Genomic DNA, 15,984 nt, shown 5'->3' with positions numbered 1-15,984 from the left:
TTTGTTCATTTTATCGTCTTCACCGGTGGACGTGAACGGAATACGCAGGGGCTGAGATTGTAAAATATACGCTAGCTTCTTGCTAAACTAATTGATAAGCACAGGTCTGAAGATACAAAAATACTGTCATTCTGTCCAGAAAATTTATAAATTAAAATATGAAATCTGGATCGTATTAGCTTTTGAATAAGTATGAAAGCGAGATAATTACTTGAAAAATGTTTGCCCCAACACGGCCTTTCCAAGTAAAATTTTCGTGATTTTGAAAAGAAATGGCAGTTGGGAAGGCAAACTGCCATAAACACAACAAATTGAGGGCATTTAAGATGTACATATGACCGTACGTTTTAGGCTGTTTCCCCCAACATAGTTTCTGTCGGTTATCTTCAGGAAAGTCTGTCAACTAAACCTTATAATTGGATATGTAAATACTATAAGTCGCATACAATCACTCTTCCTGATTGTTAACGCAATGAAAGATAGAGCTTCAAGTCAAAAGATTCATGATGCCTTCTTTTTCCCAAACAGTAAGCTAATTGAGTAAGTGTTGCCCTTCCGTGCAGCTGCTTCGACTCGATTCCCACCAATCTAGAAATTGTTTAAAACAACAGCTCCAAATTAGTGTTAGAAATGCAGGCCATGAGCAAAAAAGAAAGGGCAACTCACAGTAAGTAAACCAGAGAGGAATTCCTAATCATGAAAGCAACTAACACGCTTTTATTCCACGATCCTATACTTGGATGTATTTTTTAGCAAATTCAAGGTTCACCGAAAAACATTAATTTGACAGTACAGAAAATACCTTGTCCATGAGCCAATAACCAACAGTTGGCACGTATTGCACCAAGTACATTACAGCCAGCACAGGCTACAGTAGACAACAGAAAACAAATAAGCATAATTAGGATAATATAAAGATTAAGGACAACATGAGAAATAAGTTTCATATTTTACCAGACAGAAATCTCAAAGGTGCCCATATTCTTAGACAATTCAGTAAAACAAAATCCACAGAGCTAATTTGAAAAGTAAATCGAGAAATTAGACAATTGGTAATTATAAAGCTTAAAATATGTGTTGTCTAATTAGATTTGAAGCATGACTTGTTTGACAAGAATAGACCACCTTTGTTAAATATACTATCTAGGAATGAGTGTGAAAATATGCTTAAAGGCCTTGCATTAATAGGTGGAACGGTAAAATGGTAATCCTAGGTTGTGGATGCTTTTCATCATCACCATCTAGGCCTAGTCCCAACTGTTATCTTGGTAGCTGGACCTAGACAAAGAGGTACACTGATGTCAATACCTGGTCTGATATCCAAACTTCCTTCAGACAATGGGTGGCAGCAACTATCGTCAACTCTGCACACCTTTCTGATGACACACGCTTCTGTTAAAACAGAAAGATAATAAAAAATGATTAAGAAGCATTTCAATGCAAGAGATTCAAATGATACCATGTCCCTAGCCCTCAAAGCCCTCCTGACAGCTCAAGTAGGCAGCATAAAAGTAACAAATGAAAAGAAATGAGATGCGTAAGGAGCTAACCTCAGAAGAAGCTTTATTTTCTGAGCTTGCTGCTCCAGAACCAGTTGATGTTTCTATTGGCCCAGGACAAACAATGGTCACCCTGATTCCTTTCTGATAGAGCTGCACTCACGAAATATGAACTAGTACCATTGGGTAAAAATGGAAAACTGAAATTGTATTTATGTTAACAGTTTCATTTTAATTTATAAACACACTACTACTCTTGGTGTCTTTAATTTTATATAAGCAAGCCTAGATACAACGGAGAACCTTGATCAGTGAGAACTGTAAAGATTTCCCACTTAGAAGACATTTACAACATTTTAAAGTTTCCCGTCTTTACCATTCCATTTCTTCACTCAATATCCTAAACTACTGTCGAGTGTTTACTGTCACAACTGGTCCATTCTAAGGGGCACAAATTGCCTTTTAAACTTTTCATTAGCATAAGCAAAGAAATGCATCATTAGACTGAAAGAGTTATATTTTTACCTCGGAGCGCAATGTGTGAAAGTACCCATTTAATGCATGTTTAGAGGCAGAGTATACGGCCTGACCTGGTGCAGGTGTCTTTCCTGCAGCACTGCTCATCTGCATATAAACTTAAGAAAACAATAAAAGAGGTAACAAGGGTAAAGGACAAAAAAGGGAAAACAAACACAATATAGAGATGAAAAGAGAATATGCCTGGCAATTAGCAACAACAAAATTAAGCATCTAATGTACAGGAGTCACACGACAAATCCTATTAACCCATGTCTGGTTAGTCAACATAACTGCACAGTCTTGGACATTTGACATAGTCATGTACACCAATCTATCTATTAGGAGAACATAGATCTATCTATTATGTGCCTCACAAAATTGCATGTCATGCTTCATCCAATACATTATTTTCAATGTAATGAGTGGGTCTGGCACTGGCAGAGAAGTACATAGTAATATAGTGTCATTTCCCACATACCACGACAAAATGTCCCTTCCCCCGCCTCAGCATGTAAGGTGCTAGTAACCGTGTAAGCGTTATTGTCCCAAGAACATTGACATTGAATGTTGACTACTTGCAAGAAAGAGTAAACAGGATCACTTTTATTGATAATAAAAAAGAAGCATTTTTTTTAAGCCAAAAAAGGAAGGGAACACAGGACCATTGACCCATAGGTGCCAGTAATTTTCTGAAGAGAAATATCTAGCACCAAATGACCCAAGGACTCCACATATGATACCTTCAGACTCTCCTCAGTAACATCCAAAGCCGTAGTTTTCTGCCATAGAACCAAAAAAATAAAATAAACGTAGAATGGCATTATCTTAAAAACAATGCATTCTTAATTTGTCAGCTTATATACATAAAATCACATGCGACAGAAGTGAATTGGCAAGTCTTTGTTCAAATCATATGTACATGCCAGTGCAGTGGTGCTGATTTACTGTCGGGAAAGCCACTGGCTAACAAATCAGCAAGACTGTCAATTGATGTTTCAACAACTAACAATGTCTCGCACTCAAGAATTAGGAATTGCCTACTTACAGGACGCTCGATAGCTGCATTGTGGATCATAAAATCAACACCAGCATTAAGAAAGAATGACTCTGCTTTCTCTACAGCATCCCTGAGACAATCTTCACCAGATGCCAAATCCAATGGCAAAACCTTTACACCATCAGGTGCATGTTTACCTGGAAAAGCTAACCAAATTAAGAGGGAGGAGAGGAGAGATGTATTTAAAAAATTAATGGTAGCTATCCAGCTTGCAGATAAAGAACAGACCAGTCAGTTGTTTCTTGACCCGCTCCAATTCAGCTTCATTACGTGCAGAAATAATGAGCTTAGCCCCCAAATTTGCAAGTTGCTTAGCAAGAACCTCCCCTTCACACCACCATTACAAAGGGAAAAGTGAGATAGTTTGTACATGGAAAATAACAATTGAAACATATTCGGTGAGAATGTTGCTTCAATATTTGGGCAGTTTTCACCAGATATAAACCACAGTAGCTAGAGATAAAAGAATCACCCCAAGCCATTCTGCTTATGATTATGAATATATAAGTAACATTACAACATTTTAAGATGCACTATCCAATGGAAAGTAGACGAATATAAAGCTTTGATGTTACAACAACTGAACTTAAGTATGGAAGCATTGCCCATCTACTTGGATAACAACCATCATCATTACAATAATAGTAATGACACAAACAGTGGTGATAATGAATGACAATGTCAATTATGAGACGTGTGACAGTCACAGTGACAGTTATTGAGGCATCACAGAAAATTTCACAACATCAATGGACCCTAACCTGCATAAAATGAGATAGGAAAACGAATGAAAAATGAAATGGAAGAAAAAAAAGGTAAGCGAAAGTATACCAATTCCACGGCTAGCACCAGTTATCCAAACAACCTGAAACAATGTTCATACATTTATATAAATAAATAAAAAACTCATTTGAAGAAAAAGAAAAGAAAAAGGAAAAGAAACAAAGTTTGTAAAATTGATATGAAATCAGGATACAAGATATGGAAATGGGCTTACTTTATCTTCAATTTGGTCGCGCTTTACAGAGCGTTTGGACATCAAAGTAAAATCCCCTGCTTGCATAGAAATACACAAGGAAGGAAGTTAGAGCTTAGAGCTTAGAGCTGAGGAACTAATATATGTTTTATGGTATACATTTGATTGGAGAGAGAGATTGAGAGAGGGTTGGGAATGAATACCATCAGTTGTGGCAAATTTGATTGATAGAAAGAGGAAAAGAAGGAGAAACAAAGAAATGAAGACCACCAGCACCATCGCCTTCTTCACTTTGGAGTTCTCTCAAACTCTTGTTTTGTTTCAGTTGGATCTCACTCTTCCCTGTCTTCAGTTAGTCTGTTCACTTGAAGGGCGGTAAATCGGTGGGATCAGCTTCTTTTCGGCCCATACTTTTCTTTTTATCGAAAAAGCCCACATTTTGACTTTTCGGGTCGGGTGTCCAACTAATTTTCTTTCTTTAAACGACGACGTTTGGTATCAACCAGCCAGAGTATCTTCTCTCTCACCCAACAAAACAACCGAGAAAAACCATTTCTCGCCCTTTCTTTAGTTCGTTCGTTCATTCATTCATTCATTCATTCATATAGTTGAGTACGCATTTCACCCATCAGTAGTCGACTAGCTTAGCAGGCAGAAGGTGTAAAGGTTTTGCTCAATGGCGGCGGCTGCGAGGAGCGCGATACTTAAGTACCTGAGAGTTCCAGTTCCGGCTGTGCCATCAAACCCTAGCTCCACCACCCCTCTCTTTCTCTCCCCCTTTAACGCCATACGACGCCGTCTCTTCTCCGAGGAGGTCAGGGGCACCTTCCTCGACAAATCCGAGGTCACCGATCGTGTTATCTCTGTCGTCAAGAACTTCCAGAAAGTCGATCCCTCCAAGGTATATATAAAACAGTGTTTTGCCTCTATCTTTCTCTAATCTATGGGAGTTTTCGGTTTCCTTTCTCAGAAAATTGGATTGAAAAAATAATTAAACCGATTGCATTGTCAATTGAAGCTTTGAACAACTTATTACTGCTTCTCCTGTCCTTTTGTGGATTGTTCTGTTTGATTAATTAGAAAATGACAGAAAGTAGAGTAATTAGGATTCTGAAAAGTTGTTATTTCTTCATATTTCGCAGGTAAGATTCTCAGAAAAAAATTGTTTATTTTGACTTAAAAATGTGGTCATTTTGTGTTTGAGGAGTTGATTTTATGCTTCCAAGATCCGTTCTATTGAATCATTAGGGTTTTGGTATGTCAAATGTAGGGTCATTCAATGTTGTTTTGCATTGTCCAGTCATAGCATCTTGTTCTTCAATATGGCACGCCCATTTGCACAGACATAACATATGCATGCGTAGATGTACATGTGGGAGTGAAATATTGCTATTGGGTTTATGCATATTTTTGGGCAGATGGTGAAGTCATTTCTTTCAATGCAAAATCAATGGCTGATTGGTTATTTAGATTCGTCATTGTATTGTTTTTATTAGACTAAAATGTACAAGTAGAAAATATGCTAGCTTTAGCTGTGCTCAGATATGCATCTCAGGCAGGAACTGGAATGCGTCATTACTTTATTCACAATAAGACTTTGGTATATCGTTTTCCATCAACCACACAGTGCATAGCTTTAATTTTTTGAGTCATATTTATTTTCTTATTCAGTGCTTCTCAGACTTCTTAAATTTCTATTTTTGCTCCTCCAGGATTACTGGAGGTCTTGAGAATCAGATATTTTCTCATGAAGCATGAATAGAAATGTGGGCTGAAATGAAATATGTAATGGACCTAGGTCGTATTTTATTGCTAATGTTAGGATTTTGTTTAACATTGTTGGTTGCTAAAGATGGGTGTGAGCCTTGGTACTTGCATCCATTATTTAATAGTTGTAATATGTCATAAGCATTCTTTTTGTCTTTCTTCTTTGACCCAGGATTGCATACATACTTGAACATATTCCTCCATTTTACTTTTACATCAGTTTCTGTGCTTACATGTTGAAATCAATACATTGTGAATGTCCTATGTACTAAATTCCAATAGAAAGTAACATCCAGTCCTGGTAATTGGCATGTGCTGAGCTCAAATCATGGTGAAAAGGGATATTCTTTCTTTTCTTATATTTATGTAAGATTAATCTACTTTAGAGAACTCTATGTGCATGTTCATTTTCGTTCACATTTGATGCTGATTTCTTTTCTTTGGGTGACTGTTTTAGTACGTTTCATTTTCTATGATCTGATGACCCCACTTTTTTTTTTTTCAATCTCCTCTTTTGGCAGGTTACACCAAATGCTCATTTCCAGAATGATCTTGGATTAGATAGTTTAGATGCTGTGGAGATTGTGATGGCTCTTGAAGAGGAGTTTGGGTTTGAGATCCCTGATAATGAAGCTGACAAGATAAACTCAATTGGTCTTGCTGTGGACTTTATTTCTTCTCACCCTCAGGCAAAGTAGGGGAAAGGCATGAGGCTCCTTTTTTAATTTTCTCTACTTTCCTGCAAGGAATAGATGCCAGTAGAACTTTTGGATATTCTTACCTTTTACTCCCATTTCTAAATACCCATTTAGGGTTTGCTGCTCCTTTTAATGTTGTTTAAAGAGAGTAGTATTTTGTTGGTATGCTTGAAACATTGGTGCTGCGGTTCCAGCTTATGGATGGAGAGTGACTCTTTTATTGTTTCGTAGATGTTTTGTTTAAATAAAAATCATCCAAGTTTATTGCTGTTATAAAAACGTCAGTCTTATGCGTGATATGTGATTAAAATGTCATGATGGACGTTTTGCCGTGGATTTAGGTTTTAGGTTTACTTGATTGAAGAAAAATAAATCAAGTGCACTACTACTTAGGAAAGGAAAGGGAGAAAAAGACTCTGTAGAAAACAGACGGTGAAAGTCTTCGCGTAGCGTTCGTTTCAACTATCATGCTGCCCCTTCTTCCTTTCATCCGCACCGAAATTCCCTTCTTGTAGATGTAGTGGCCGACTGGCTGGGAGAAGAAGACTTTGATTAAGTCAAGTCTACCCACCAAGTCTTCTGTAATCTTATGCGCTCTTTCCTCTTCAAAGGAATGCCCTTCCCTTTCCACAAAATTTACATTTATAATATTCCTGCAATTATTATACAATCACAAATTCACAAAAATAATCTTAATACATTTTATATGCATCCAATTCCATTCCATTGGCTGATGCAGAAGAAGAAGAAGACGACCGAAGACCGTCTTGCAGGCCCCATTTAATAATAATAATAATGTTGTAAGACTTGAGTCGCACACTTTTGATTGGGTAATGCAACGTTTCATTCATCTGTGATTGGTTGGTTTGGGTTCAATATACAAAGTCAACAATCTTTTTCTTTCTCATTTGACGGGGAAACACTATTCATAATTAAACTTTAAAATTTTAAAAACAGACAGGAAACAAGGATACCCGAACACAACGGCAGTGCCCAGTCAGTGCCAGTGGGAGAGAGATAACATGAACATGAACATCAACATCAACATGTTCGAACAAAGACTTCATTTTTATGCATTTTCCAAGGGCATCGTCGAAATTAAAGTAGAAATCTTGGGCAACCTTTTGCTTCCACTAGTATAAGTAAGCCACAAGACAAACACTTTCTTGGAGAATTGAATTGAAATGGCGAAGCTGCCATGCCCCGTTACTCCTAGTCATCAACACCTGTTCTTGCTAGTAATAATAATAGCACTCTCCTTGCTTTCTTTTTGCTTTCGTTCTTCGCTTTCAGAGATCATTTTCGAAGAGCGTTTTGAAGGTATCTTTATCTTACTTGCTTCTTTCTCCTTCCATCGCTTCAATTTTACTTTACTTAGTATATCATTGACTTGCATTTCCCATTTTTACTTGCTCCTCTGAGAAAATATCTATAATTGTTACCAGAAAAAGGAAAATTAGTTCAGATTTGGTTTTCGTTTTTGGTTGAGAATTCAGAGTTGCATGTGTGAAAAGCAAAGCTTTGACAGTGTTCAAGTTTTAATCTTTATTTTGTTGATTTGTTTGAGTTAGAGGGGTGGCAAAGACGTTGGGTTAAATCCGACTGGAAAAGCAGTGAAGGCAAAGCAGGTTCCTTTAAACACACAGCTGGAAAGTGGTCTGGAGACCCAGATGATAAAGGTATATCTTCTCTCACTTATTATCATTGCTGCGATTTCTCGCTCATTATATATATATATATATCTCTTCTCTCACTTATCATTGCAGCTATTTCACTGCTATGCTATGTTGTAAGTCCTGCACTGCATATATATACAAGTTGGTCTCTGATGTGTTTTAGAATTGTTGGAAAACCCTTGACCAATTCAATGTTATTTATCATGTCACCTTTTCTTCCTTGAAATAGAATTTAGGGTTGAAGGTTTGTGAAAAGTAAACTCATTTCTTTCCTAATGTAATGAATTGCAGCATCATTAGTACTCGACAACAGTCAAGGTAGTTAAACTTCTGGTTTTATGATGGTATGTGAAATCTTGCAGGAATTCAGACATCAAATGATGCCAAACATTTTGCCATATCTGCAAAGATACCAGAGTTCAGCAACAAGAACAGGACGTTGGTCCTCCAATACTCTGTACGGTTTGAGCAGGAAATTGAATGTGGTGGGGGCTACATAAAGCTTATGTCTGGATTTGTTAATCAAAAGAAATTCAGTGGGGACACTCCATACAGGTTAGAATTCTCAATTCCCAACAATGTCGCAGTTTTGAGCTTCTCTTCAACCAGCAATGATTCCTTAAACGGAAACTGTTCATTTGTTAATTTTATCTATGGTTTTCTCCTCATCTCCTGTTTCCTTTTATAGATGTTCATCCTTGTTTAATTAATGCTGAACTTTCTTTGTGTAGTTTAATGTTTGGACCAGATATATGTGGCACGGATTCAAAGAAGCTCCATGTTATACTCTCTTACCAAGGCCAGAATTACCCCATCAAGAAGGATTTACAGTGTGAAACCGACAAGTTGACTCATTTTTACACATTCATTCTTAGGCCTGATGCAACGTATAGTGTCCTAGTTGACAACAGAGAAAGGGACTCTGGAAGCATGTACACAGACTGGGATATTCTTCCTCCAAGAAAGATTAAAGATGTTAATGCAAAGAAGGTAGATTAAAAGCGTTGATGCAAAAATCGGTTCTATCAAGTACTTAAATCTCACTACATATTCATTAGTCTTTTATGACTTCACTATGATAATGTTTTCAAAGCTCAGCAAATCTGTGAACGACCTTTTCTTAGAGAGTAGGTTATAAATTTGAATCCCTACAATTTTTTCCTTTATCTTATAAGTATCATTTTCTCTCTCATAGCCAGCAGACTGGGACCTTAGAGAATACATTGATGATCCTGATAGCGTCAAACCTGAGGTATGGGAACTTTATTTTTCTTCTTTTCCTAATGCTTGTCTCTGGGACTTATCTTTGTAGTGAATATATCATGTGTTACATACTGTTGATGCATATCCTGGTATTTCAGGGATATGATTCAATTCCAAGAGAAATTTCAGATCCAAAAGCTAAAGAGGTTAGCTAATTGCTTATGGAGTAGTATTATAAACAAAGCTGTGTATCTAACATCTGTTTGGCCTTTCTGATGTTGGACAACTATTAGACCCTTCATTGTGTAATTGAACCATCAAAAGGCTACTCTGTTCTCCAATACTATCTTCCCTTTCTCTAGTTTGACTTTTAGTGCTGTTCTCTTTACGGTTTGATGAGTACATATTTATGGAAAGATGAGAAATTTAATCAATAATTTGTTTGTTTTCCCCTTCTAATTAGCCTGATGACTGGGATGAAGAAGAGAACGGTTTATGGAAAGCTCCAAAGATACCAAATCCAGCTTATAAAGGACCATGGAAACCCAAGGTAGGTGGTACCGTAGGTTAATTACTTTTAGAGGTAACAGATACAACCGAAGGCCAATTCTTTTCTAATTAGCTAACTTCTTCTGGCATGTCAGAAAATCAAGAACCCCAATTATAAAGGGAAATGGAAGACTCCTTGGATTGATAATCCAGGTAACTTTGATTGGATAGCTATACTTGCTCTGTCTATATCAGCAGAGATAATTGCATGTGCAGATCTTGGAAAAATAAAACATGCTAAGTTTCCTTTTTCTCATCCTATGCAGAGTTTGAAGATGACCCTGATCTTTATGTGCTTAAGCCAATTAAGTACGTGGGTATCGAAGTTTGGCAGGTAGGACATTATCCATTTGTGAATTTGAGGATGGCATGATCACTAATTCATTATGTTAATGGGGTAAAATAATGTGATGCAGGTAAAGGCTGGTTCAGTTTTTGACAACATTTTAATTTGTGATGATCCTGAGTATGCCAAACAAGTTGTCGAGGAAGTCTTTACCAATAGAGAGGTAAGCCTCTTTTGACTGTCACTGGTATTTCCAAGTTCATTGGCAGTTCGTCTTATGCACTTCACTTATGGCGTCTCAGGCTGAAAAGGATGCCTTTGAAGAAGCAGAAAAAAAGAGGAAGGCACAAGAGGAAGAGGTTCGTGAGCGTAATAACTGGTTTATTAGAATTTTCCGTCAGGCTTTGTTGAGTTTCATTCATAAGTAGTTTGAGCCCTTATTGTGCAGGAAGCTCAAAGAGCGAGAGAGGAGGGTGAAAGGAGGAGACGAGATAGGGGTTACGATCGACGTCGAGACAGATACCGAAGGGTGTGTTTGAATATTTTGCATTAATTTTTTCAACTTTCATCTAATATAGGTTTTTTCTATGATCACCTTTGCAATAAAGGTCACTCAAATCCCTTATACCTAACCAACTAGCTCTTGGTCTAATGGTAATCAGTGTCCTTGTTATATTTTCTAGCTAATGACCATAGTGTCTCTCTCATTGGAATAGGCCCCAGTTCAAATCCTCACCCCCGCCCCAAAAATAAAAAATAATAATAATAAAAAAAAAACCCCTCATGAGTGTGCAGCGTCCAACCAAAAGCTGTTTCACTTCCTTCCAACCAAATGAGAGTTGAGAAATACTTCTTCTTGTTATCCTCTTTTCTTCATTTCCAACGAAATTGGGATGATTTCCTCCTGTTGTGGCTGTTTCTGAACTAAAAGCCTATTTGAGACCTTTGACCCTTGCAAATAAGCAGGAAGGTGATCAATTAATTGGACAGTTTCTGTGGAATTTTGTAGCCGCTGGCCAATTGACGTAGATTCAGTAATTAAGTGTAACTTGAATTAATGTTTTTTTTTTCTGCCCTACTTCTAACTTGGATGTTTTATTCTGCAGCACCGCCACCGTGATTGGGATTATGATCATGTAAGCATCATTCAATGTTCTATGATCTGTCGTTAAATTAAGCGCACCTACTTATTACAGTAAAGATTAGATGGCCTTTTTCTAATTAATTCTGTAATTTATTGATTTGGCCTTGCAGGACGAGCTATGATTGGGACTCTGGCCTCTGTCGTGTTGTCAAGAGATCCGGAGATGTTTTATTTGGATGTCCTTATTCGCATAGCTTTATTTCTCAAAGTATTTTGCATTAAAGGTTTAGCTTCCTTCCTCTGTTTAATTGTAACGAGTATTCCTTGAAGAAGTAGCAGCTACGCCTGCTTTACCAACAAACAAAGCCCGGCTTTTTTGTTTTTCTGGTTTCTTTCTTCTTTTTCTTTTTGTAGCTGCCAAAGTTCAAACTCTGCATAAAAAATATCAACCCCGCTACATACATAAAAAATAAAGCCTGGCTTTAGTAACTCTTGGTATAATTTTCTATTTGGATTTTATACATTAATTTTGGTTGGTTCATAGCCTCGTTTCCGGTTGGTCTCATCTGATAGTCTAGAGGAAGTAGAAGCAGGAACAGGGGAAGGCAGGTGAGAGAGCACAAAAGGGGGCACAGATATACTGGATGTGGGGACGACAAAGCCACATGATATTTGTAGTTTGTACCCCCTTTCTCTTCTCTTCTCTCACATTAATGTATTGGCGCTTTCGGCAACTTTCCTCACTCTTCTTTTTACACCCTCCAGAGTCCTACAGTCTGTACAGTTCATTTTGCTGTTTCAGATATATATCTAACGTAATATATGACCAAAATCTTCTCCCCCCACTTTTCTCTCTCACACTCACAGTTTCCACCACTATATTCTTCATCATACATTTTTGTAACATTGTTGTTCGTATTGCCCCCACACCCACATTCAAAAAGCTCTTGTCATTCCAAGTGTTTTAGAATGTGTCCCCAAAACTTCCAAATGACCAATCATCTCATCTCATCTCATCTCCATCTAATACCAATCCAATCACTGTGGACACACTTATAGCTTCAGCCTTCACTAATAAAATTTCAACGGCTATCTTTTTATTCTATCTATTTTTTACACAAACAATATTAGAGAAAAGGAAAGCAAATCTAGGATTTCGAGTGTGTGGGTATATACAATTAACCACGTCAACTATAAGTCCCTTGGCAATAATAGCTTCCTTTTAACAAAACTGCTTATGAATAAGAGCATTGCTTCTAGCATAAGAACTTATATGAACACAAGTTATTAGGCATGTTAATACTTACCTAGTCATAGCAATTGATTCCCTTCCTCCCCTCTTTTAAATAAAATAAAAATAGTTATCCCAGTAACAGTTGTATTTTTCTAATTCCTTCGGTTGGTTTTTCAGCCTTCAACATATGGAAACAAAACAACCAGTACAAACAAGTTATTCTAAACCCAAAAATCAAGGTACAATTTGTAATGATAAGATTATCCTCTCATGAATTCAGAATATTCTTTTCAATTGAAAATTGTAGTGTTCACTCGGTAGCTGGAGGTCCAAAGAATTCAACCAGATCCGCCAAACCATAAACCCAAAAAAGAAGAAGTACCTAACTGTAATTATCCATTCATAATTCAGTTATTCTATTAGGGTTCTTCATTTTTTTTTCCCCAAAGTAGTGTGAGATAGAAATAATTTTTTTTTTTTGGGTCTGAAGTGTGAGATAGAAATAGAATTACTTGAAAAAGAAAAAGAGCTACTAGACATGTATTTAACAGGAGAAATGACAATTACTTGCACATGGAGCGAAAAAGAAAGAAAAAAGGAAGGGAAAAAAAAAAGAAAAAGAAGAAACAATTGACAGACAGACACATGGCGACTTGCCAGGGGCGTCTAATCAAGTGGATCCGGCGGCGCCAGAAGTTGAACCGGAGAGCAGCGTGGTCGCATACGGTACATTAATGAAGCTACCAAAACTGGTTGCAGTTAATAATGATTCTCTCCATGGCGCCATGGCGCCTTGCAATGTCATTTGTGGAATTTGTTTTTTTTATTTTGCAACTGCTGCAAAATTCTTTATAAATGCTAATCCCGAAGCCTTCATCAATTCAACCTCCCATTCCCTACTGAAAATATAACAAAATTACTAAAAATTTACAACCCTCATGAAGGTCCCCATGGGATTAAAGATACAACAAAAAGGTCGAACCTACAATGTCATTCATTTCAGGTGATGTCAAATCTTTGAAAAGAAAAATGAGCAAACAGACTATCTTCTTCGCACAGCAGAACTTGACCCACGCTGGACAGCAGCTGGCTGCTGTGCTTGGCCTGCTGGCTGACCAGCACCCGGTTCCTCTGCCATGTTCATTGCTTGGGTTATGGCATTCATGACAATGAGCCCAAGCGGGATTAAGTACATCCACTGGTACATAATAAATCAGTAAGGCAAATCAATAAAATAAATCTATGGGAGGGAAATATGGAGACGATTAATTCTGTTGATACTCACATATTTAGCCCAAAGGGACCTTTCTGGTGGCGGTACAACTTCACCTTCTCCTAACTCACCTCCAAGAATCTCCTCAGCAAACACTGGAGCTCTGTGAAAACATTTTGTCATAAGATATTAACTTACAGGGCCTTCACAAAGACCTCCAATGATCGGCATAATGTAAGACTGTAGATAGTATCGGCATTTAACACAACACAGTTAGATCATTCCATTGATTACTAATACCCTGAACATCACCTAATAAATAATGCAGATCAACCAAATCAAATGCCAATTTTGTATCTACATTTCTATCAACCATGGAAAATTAATATTAAAAGGAAATACAACTGATATAAACGCACAGGGTACTCTTTTAGATAATCAGGTTCACCTTTTTCTATTAACAAAGTTGAGAAGTATGAAATAATTAACCTTCCGTGAGAGTTTAAGCAACCAGATCATGCCAGAATATCAACATATAATGAAGAAAGAAAAAATGCAGAAGCATTTCACCTTGGAGCTTGCTCACTATTCTTCAAAACCGTGTGAGAGTTAAAAGACCACTTTCCAGGCTGAAAATACCCAACCAAAAAAAAAAAAAGGCATTGGAACAAGGTCAGCTTATTCAACTCAACTTTCTTTTCCATCCTCAGAAAGCCTCTACTTTCATTCACACACACACACACAAAAAAAAGTTGCCACATATCTACTCATCTTAAGTCCATTGACAATAAAAACCAGAGAGAAAAAAAAATATCGATCCCGACTTACAAGTTTCATTTGCCGAGGATATGGACATGCCCCAGGCGAACCATAATTAACTGCCAAGATATTAATTCCATCCTGTAATACAAATTTGATCAAGAATAAATTGCATAAGACTTGATGATTGTAAAGCCACAAAAATATGTCTCATTGAACTGTAAAAATAGGTATATAGTCTGAAATATCTTCCAAACCATGGGAAAACAACAGCAAGAGCTTAGAAAGTTGAAAGTTACCGTGTGTATAACGAAATGCTCATCCAAACCATCCCGTGGAAGACATCTCTGGATATTTAAGAAAGATTGTTAGTAAACCTGCAGCCTTAGTGATCATATTTGTATTGGAACCATAAAACTACATGACAGGGGGTGCGTAAGACTTGCCGCTTTTACTGAAGAAATAACATAATCCCTCCCAGGAGGATTCAAAACACTGGACGGCAATCTTATCCTATAGAAGTCATCTCCCTTCAATAGTAGCTACAAGAACAGCATCAACATTTCAAATTAAGAAAGAATGCTAATATGGTAAAAGCAGGAAAAAAGAAAAAACCATAAGTTGGTTTTTGTTGGGGTTGTGTTTACTGCAAACTTCTCCTTCTCCTCTTCAGTAAAAGCATTCCTCGAAAATCGTAGCTTTGTAAGGGTCTGTGATCAATAAAACCATGTCATAGTTAAGATGCATCTTAGGTTTTCTAGTATTAGAAAGTGAAATATAAGGCCCGAGAGTTTGCAAGTAGAAAAAACTAAGCATGAACCGATGCTCCACTAAAAGGTACAATCAAATAGTCTTAAGTAAACTCCCTAAGTTCATCATCATGCACTTGCATCCATTGACTTACACCTACGAATTTATCGACTACATATTCCTTTCTTTTCACCTAATTTTTTAAAGAAGCCGGTCTAAAAGACAAACAAATCCAGTTCAAAATTGTGAATTCCAATCTCAAGAATCACCAATAGCCCATTTAAATGACAACCAAAGCCACTGCAAACATGAAATTGCAGCTTCGCACCAAAATTAGAAGGATAAAAGAAGAAGAGAAGAACGCAACCAACCTGACCACCGTGATTCCATGTCTTCAAGCGAGCACTGAAAGTACCAGCGGGCGAGAAATCAGAGTCCCCAAAGGCGTGATGGAGCTGGAATTGGATCTTAGAGTCCGAATCCGGATCGGAAAACCTCTTCCGGGAGGTTGATGAAGTTGGTGGTGATGGTGGTGGAGGCGAGGATCTTGTGTATGTGAGATCAGGAGACTTAGTGTGCAACCCTCCTTCTAGACCGAACTCCTCGTCGTCCAATAAGAGCTCATCGGATTGGAAAGCTGCTGCTACTGAAATACACAACAAGGCGGAGAATCCCAAGACCAACAGCAAGCGAGAGAAGGAGAGAGCCATTTAA

General features: G+C 37.5%; 4 protein-coding genes across 4 annotated transcripts; 2 read left to right on the top strand and 2 right to left on the bottom strand.

The window, feature by feature from the left end:
• Positions 1–143: 143 nt before the first annotated feature.
• Positions 144–4,437, bottom strand: LOC103318881 (NAD(P)-binding Rossmann-fold superfamily protein). The gene is made up of 12 exons (XM_008220316.2): positions 4,255–4,437; positions 4,073–4,128; positions 3,907–3,940; positions 3,304–3,402; positions 3,064–3,212; positions 2,759–2,797; positions 2,497–2,589; positions 2,025–2,123; positions 1,551–1,652; positions 1,309–1,392; positions 803–868; positions 144–588 (listed from the first exon to the last, which is right to left on the bottom strand). The coding sequence occupies exons 1-12, from the start codon at positions 4,328–4,330 to the stop codon at positions 502–504; spliced, it is 984 nt and encodes a 327-aa protein (XP_008218538.2). The 5' UTR covers positions 4,331–4,437; the 3' UTR covers positions 144–501.
• Positions 4,438–4,564: 127 nt separating this feature from the next.
• Positions 4,565–6,795, top strand: MTACP2 (mitochondrial acyl carrier protein 2). Its single transcript, XM_008220249.3, has 2 exons — positions 4,565–4,952; positions 6,340–6,795. Exons 1-2 carry the CDS (start codon positions 4,728–4,730, stop codon positions 6,514–6,516), a joined length of 402 nt encoding a protein of 133 aa, XP_008218471.1. The 5' UTR covers positions 4,565–4,727; the 3' UTR covers positions 6,517–6,795.
• A 676-nt stretch (positions 6,796–7,471) lies between these two features.
• Positions 7,472–11,803, top strand: LOC103318812 (calreticulin-3-like). Its single transcript, XM_008220248.3, has 14 exons — positions 7,472–7,836; positions 8,088–8,195; positions 8,555–8,747; positions 8,924–9,182; positions 9,388–9,444; positions 9,554–9,601; positions 9,859–9,945; positions 10,040–10,097; positions 10,211–10,278; positions 10,361–10,453; positions 10,533–10,589; positions 10,679–10,759; positions 11,337–11,366; positions 11,485–11,803. The coding sequence occupies exons 1-14, from the start codon at positions 7,701–7,703 to the stop codon at positions 11,494–11,496; spliced, it is 1,287 nt and encodes a 428-aa protein (XP_008218470.1). The 5' UTR covers positions 7,472–7,700; the 3' UTR covers positions 11,497–11,803.
• A 1,549-nt stretch (positions 11,804–13,352) lies between these two features.
• LOC103318811 (ER membrane protein complex subunit-like protein) lies at positions 13,353–15,980 on the bottom strand. Its single transcript, XM_008220247.2, has 8 exons — positions 15,642–15,980; positions 15,168–15,230; positions 14,967–15,062; positions 14,820–14,867; positions 14,590–14,661; positions 14,332–14,390; positions 13,834–13,924; positions 13,353–13,746 (listed from the first exon to the last, which is right to left on the bottom strand). Exons 1-8 carry the CDS (start codon positions 15,978–15,980, stop codon positions 13,591–13,593), a joined length of 924 nt encoding a protein of 307 aa, XP_008218469.1. The 3' UTR covers positions 13,353–13,590.
• Between the last annotated feature and the right edge of the window lie 4 nt (positions 15,981–15,984).

Source organism: Prunus mume, linkage group LG1 (genome assembly GCF_029339155.1).
Source record: "Prunus mume cultivar Tortuosa linkage group LG1, ASM2933915v1, whole genome shotgun sequence".
NCBI lineage: Eukaryota > Viridiplantae > Streptophyta > Magnoliopsida > Rosales > Rosaceae > Prunus > Prunus mume.
This window is presented reverse-complemented; position numbering and strand designations above follow the sequence as displayed.